The 5,378-nt window shown below is 31.2% G+C and overlaps 1 protein-coding gene across 2 annotated transcripts in view; it reads right to left on the bottom strand.

The window, feature by feature from the left end:
- The window catches only part of LOC108691288 (neo-calmodulin-like), a 29,513-nt gene that overhangs the window by 3,790 nt on the left and 20,345 nt on the right, over positions 1–5,378 (bottom strand). Inside the window, exons 2-3 of one of the 2 annotated variants that reach the window (XM_018198959.1) lie at positions 4,730–4,972; positions 649–682 (exon numbers count right to left, since the gene is read on the bottom strand). In XM_018198959.1, coding sequence (XP_018054448.1) covers positions 649–682; positions 4,730–4,972 — 277 coding nt within the window. Of the gene's footprint in view, positions 1–648; positions 683–1,127; positions 1,504–4,729; positions 4,973–5,378 lie in introns of those variants that run through there. The other variant, XM_018198960.1, reaches the window with a different exon arrangement.

Raw genomic sequence — 5,378 nt, 5'->3', positions numbered from 1 at the left:
ATACTCTTATATAGGCTAGGAATAAATTGATCTATGAAAGTTTTCTTAATTTTTCTATCTCCCTTCTGTCTAGTATTATTCTAAAGAATAAGATTATAACTAGAAGAATGCAAATGTCGCAGAAAGTTAGATCATGAGTTAAATATAATCAATATTCTTGCGTGTCAACGATGATATCGTTAGAAATAATGACCCATCGTAAACTATACATCAATTATTTACGTTCAAAGAGTTTATTCGTTTAGATTATCTAGTGAAATATTTCATTGTTTGATATCTTTTAAATCTATGTACTATGCGTTCTGTCTCTTTTAAATTATTTCTAATTCTCATTATAACTGACTCAGCATCAAGATATTAGGTAAACAGGAAAACCTGCCAACTGGCACACACACTATATAACGGTAATTTTTATGTCTTTCATGTACGTATATTAATTATTTTAAAGAACCGTTTATATTACAAAATATTTTATAGATTATATATTTTATAATACAAAATATTAAAAGCACAAATGTCACGAATTTAAAAAATATGAATTATGAATTTTTAATTCTATTATAAATTATTACATTAATTATTACTGATTTTTAAATTATTTTATGACTTATTTTATAATTATTGAATTATTTACAATCGTTAACTCACCTGCTACCTGATCTTCTGTGAGTCCATATTCGGACTGAAACAGAGAAAAGGACAAACACCTATCATTTCGTATAACGCATAATGCGATTTTGTTTGATCTATGAATTAAATTTCTATTACATATGCATACAGCATCAAATGGCATCTATAAGATATTGCCTCTTATAGGCGAATGATCTTGTTTTAACTAGTACTCTTCTACGATCTGTTCTCGTATGATACTCGTATGAGAAGGTATTGAAGAAATTTTGGCGAGATGCCCAACGCTAGAAACTCCGGCGCGAAGGGAGGTCGTGTAATGAATTATTAATAATAATGTGTCGCAACGTGACAGCGAGTCTCACGACTCTGCTCGAATACGTTTTATTTCAATGATAACGATTTAAACGAGTTTTTTTAATAAAAATTTCTTTCTTAACTTCAACACGCACACTTTTAAGTTTCCGCCATGGTTCAAAGAAATCTGTACTCTTACTTACACTCAACTGCCTAATTTGACCATCTATCGTGCTTGTTAATCTACGCAGCTGTCCATATGCGTGCGTGTATCTCTTTTCTGTTTCCGCCATGGTTCAAGTGTCACGCCGGTCGTGTCGGGAATGTGTGTCGGAAGCGACCGATGATGAGATTATGCCAGATTATACGTTAACTGCGGATTCGTGGCTATGTCTAACGTCTGATGTCTCGTCCCAATTACCATCGAGTCGCCATCGAGACCGACATTTCTCTCTCATTAGCGCGTCATGTTCGACGTCCGATCGTCAATGCGTAAAAAGAAAGAAAAAAAGAGACGTAAACCGCACTTTTATCATAATCTTTCGGAATCGAAGTCAACGCATATATTCGCAATTCATTGAAAACTATTCGAAGAGAGAAAGAGAGAGATAGAAACCGAACTCTAAGACTACCAGTTTTCTATTGCCGAAAAGAAAGAGAGATGCAAGCAATCCGAAAGACACTCAGACTTCCCGCCATTTTTTTTTTTTGCCATCGATCACGATTACATTTATTTGGATGAGAAGATAAAATTGAGAAGTTTAGTTCTAAAACTCGTCGTTTTTCTCAATAAAACGAAACATCGAAAGAGACGATCACATCGAATCGGGCAACTGTGTGCACGATATTCACATGGGCGACACTATTCGAAAATGTGATAGCTCGCGAATGAGTAAAAATAGCCGACGCGACGCACGTGTGGCATAGAGAAATACGCGCGCTTGGAATACGAACTTCGCGCGCCTCGCGTTTCGACCGGATGAAATCGAGGAACGTACCGCGATTCGTTTCTCCTCCTCGTCACTTCACTTTTCAACGATTTCAACTTTCGCGGTCACACACGCACATTATTTCGCGTACGCCTCGAAGGAACACGCTTGCCGCCGCGGCGCGACTTCCGAACGCTCGGATGTTGACTGTCGAGTGTGATTGAGCATAGTATGTGTGCGATGACAAAGAGTGTGTTTAGGACTTTGGCAATCTTAGTCTGTTTTTAACTACCAGGTCCCCTCTACGGTTAGATGCTTAGGTGACTATTCCTTTCCTCACTTCTGATTTGAAGCATGGACAGATATTTTGCTTGTCATAACTTTGCGCGTTAGATCCAGCATAATGGACTTTCTATAATAATTTAATTAATGATCAGTCATAGTCAATTATTCTACTCATATTTTATTGTGATTGGTCAATTTCTTATGGTTTAAGACTTAAAATTTAGGTAATAGGTTTTTTATTGTAGAAAGTCCATAACATTTTAATAATATTAGCATTAATATTAATCAAAAGTTACACAATATTAACAAGAAGAAATACTTAATAATTTAATTTCTGTTTGAAGATATTATAAATTTAATTATCTTAATAAAAATTTCTTCGTTTGACATCACTTTAAATATTTTTATGAAAGAGTATATAAAAAAATAAAGCGGAAACAATTTTTCGAGTATAAATTGAATCTTAAAGGATTATACTTAATGTAATTTAAAATAATAATTAAATCATACGTGATAAAAATAAAAGTATAAAAAAAATTAATTTTCAATGAATGAATACCTCTATATGACTATATATGACATAGAAATTATGCGAAACAAATATAAAAGACGGCCATATAATATAAATAATCGTAATAATAATAATTTATAATGAATGCAGAGAATAATAACATGCTAGAATTGAATGTGCATATGCAATTTGCATAAAGATCAAATATCAGATAGATTTGAAATTGTCAACAGTCAATCTGGAACTGCAATCCCAAAATAGAGTAAGCGATCGATGAACTGTCGCTAATTATGCCAATAAGGCAACATTATTTTCCTTCGACATATCTTGACAACACGTACGTGTTATACATTAGCTGAACATGAGCAACTTATCGATCGCTCATCGCATTCAACTGGGTCAGATCGTGCCGTATTTATTGCCAATGTGCACGCATTACGTGAAGTGCACGCTAAGTTAACAAAGGTGACTTATGATGCGATTCGATTTGTCATTGATAATTTCGCTCTTATTTCTACGAACAAAAATAATTAGGTGATGGCCTATTCACGCAAATCACTTGGGAATATTGCTAATGATTTTAAGGCAGACTGAGTAATTAATCGAAATTAACTACGGTATATAACGTTTTTCAACTAATTTTTACAAGCTATTAAAAAAAAATACAATATTAAATTCCATTTTAGCTCAATCTCTTTTAAGTTGAAGATAATTTTTAAGAAAAATTGTTTGTTAAGTATATGAAATAATCAAATTTAGGTGATATTAATAAATAATTAAACTACATACTAAAATTCTGAAAAGTATATTTCAGAAACAACGAAATTTGAATTTCGAATCACTGTTTTACTGATATAAGACGTATCACATATGATTTACGTGTTATTGACAATCGACACATCACTGTAATTACATACATCGTATTATGATATACAATATTGCATGCACATATACGCCTAAATTTTCAAAGATTTATCGTATCAAATTAGATGTGTAATTCTAAGAGGTGATAAAAAAAATCAACTTCAAAAATTTTTCTGAGCATAAATTTCATGCTAATTTTGAAAAAGAATTTTCAAATCTATAAACATAATATATGCAATAATCCTTTACGAAAATTATTGCGTTTAATCAATAAAATAGACGAATCCTTTTTAGAATCCTTTTAATCATTTAAATTCAGTTTGCGAAAAAAAATCCTTTATTTCTATTTTATGAATTGTGAGATAAAACGGGATAATTTGAAAAGGTTAATGATAGAAATTTTTAAATTGTACAAAAGATTGAATATAGTGTATTCAATCAAACATACAAAACATATATTATCAGTAGTATATGTTTTGTATATTTAATTGAATAGAAGATTATATATATGCGATCCCAATCTTATACATAATTTGAAAATTTCTGTCAATCTATTTCATTTTACTCTAACTACAAAAAATATCAATATTTCACTCAAGGTAAACTTCAAATTCATCATCAAAATGAGACTAGAATTTTGAGAAATAATCTCTTATATTTTCACTTCCTTACACTTCGAAAGTGACACAAATTAAAAAATGTGTTTTCGAATTATATGAATGATCGAGTTACGTAAACATTATCTTATCAATCATTAAATGTGAACTAGCTTAACTTCATAAAAAAAGGATGATTAAAAAAAAATCGTTAAGAAACATTACTCAATCAAAAGGGAATAATTTAATTTTATAAATAATCGTCAAAAACGTTACAAAAACGTTCAAAAAAGTTGTGAAACAAAAATAACATTTAATTGTTAAAAATATGTTTTTTTGCTGATATTATTTGATTAATCAACTTTCTATCAATTTAAAAAATAGTTTTCCTATTTTCTAAGAAACTTAATTTTTTAACTTATGTCACTTGTGAAGTAAAGGAACAATTTATAAAAATGTTTATGGTTTAAGTATATAAACCTGCTAATTTCTTTGAAATAGGACCAAGACTAAAAGAAAATTTACGTATAAATGACTAGCGATTTACATATAAATGACTAGCGGATGAAACATTTTGATCTTGAATATATGATGTGACATTGGTGATCTTATGCACTCACCAGATTAATAGTAACAATGAGATCATATTGTTGCCGTTGTCCCTTCTTCTTGTTTTTGCCAGTCTTCACGGAAGCCGCCTTGGGTGTTACTTTCACTTGACCTTTTTGGGCTGTCGGCTTCTGGGCCGGTTTCGCTGCGACCTTAGCACCCGGTGCAACCTTCTGACCAGCTACTGGCGCTTTCTGACCGGAAGCACCTTTTTGATTTACATGACCCACGCCATCCGCTGGTTTGTTGCGTGCCTGTAGTTCGAAAGACAAAACCTCTGTTAGGTATTAAGTACAACGAAAATTTTATTAGAATAGACAGAGTATTATATTCAAGTAGAACAAATGTAAGATCTTGTATATATGTATATATAATACATATATGCCAGATTATTGTCGGAGTGAAGTACGATGCCGAAGTTTCTTTCTCTTTAACGTTTAATTTTTCCATTTTTTATATTTATATTATAAATTTTGCAAGCAAATTAATGAATTGGCAACTGTCATATTTTGTGAAGTTTTTGCCTTTAGAATTTTGAAAATTATAACATACAGTGTATATTTATGTAGTTACATGTAGCTTACACATATTTTTAAATATTTCTTCCTAAAGTATCACAATTGAATTATCAAGATAGTATGACTCCGATATATGAGAGAA

The sequence above is a fragment of the Atta colombica genome, unplaced genomic scaffold (genome assembly GCF_001594045.1).
Source record: "Atta colombica isolate Treedump-2 unplaced genomic scaffold, Acol1.0 scaffold45, whole genome shotgun sequence".
NCBI classification, from domain to species: Eukaryota; Metazoa; Arthropoda; class Insecta; order Hymenoptera; family Formicidae; genus Atta; species Atta colombica.
This window is presented reverse-complemented; position numbering and strand designations above follow the sequence as displayed.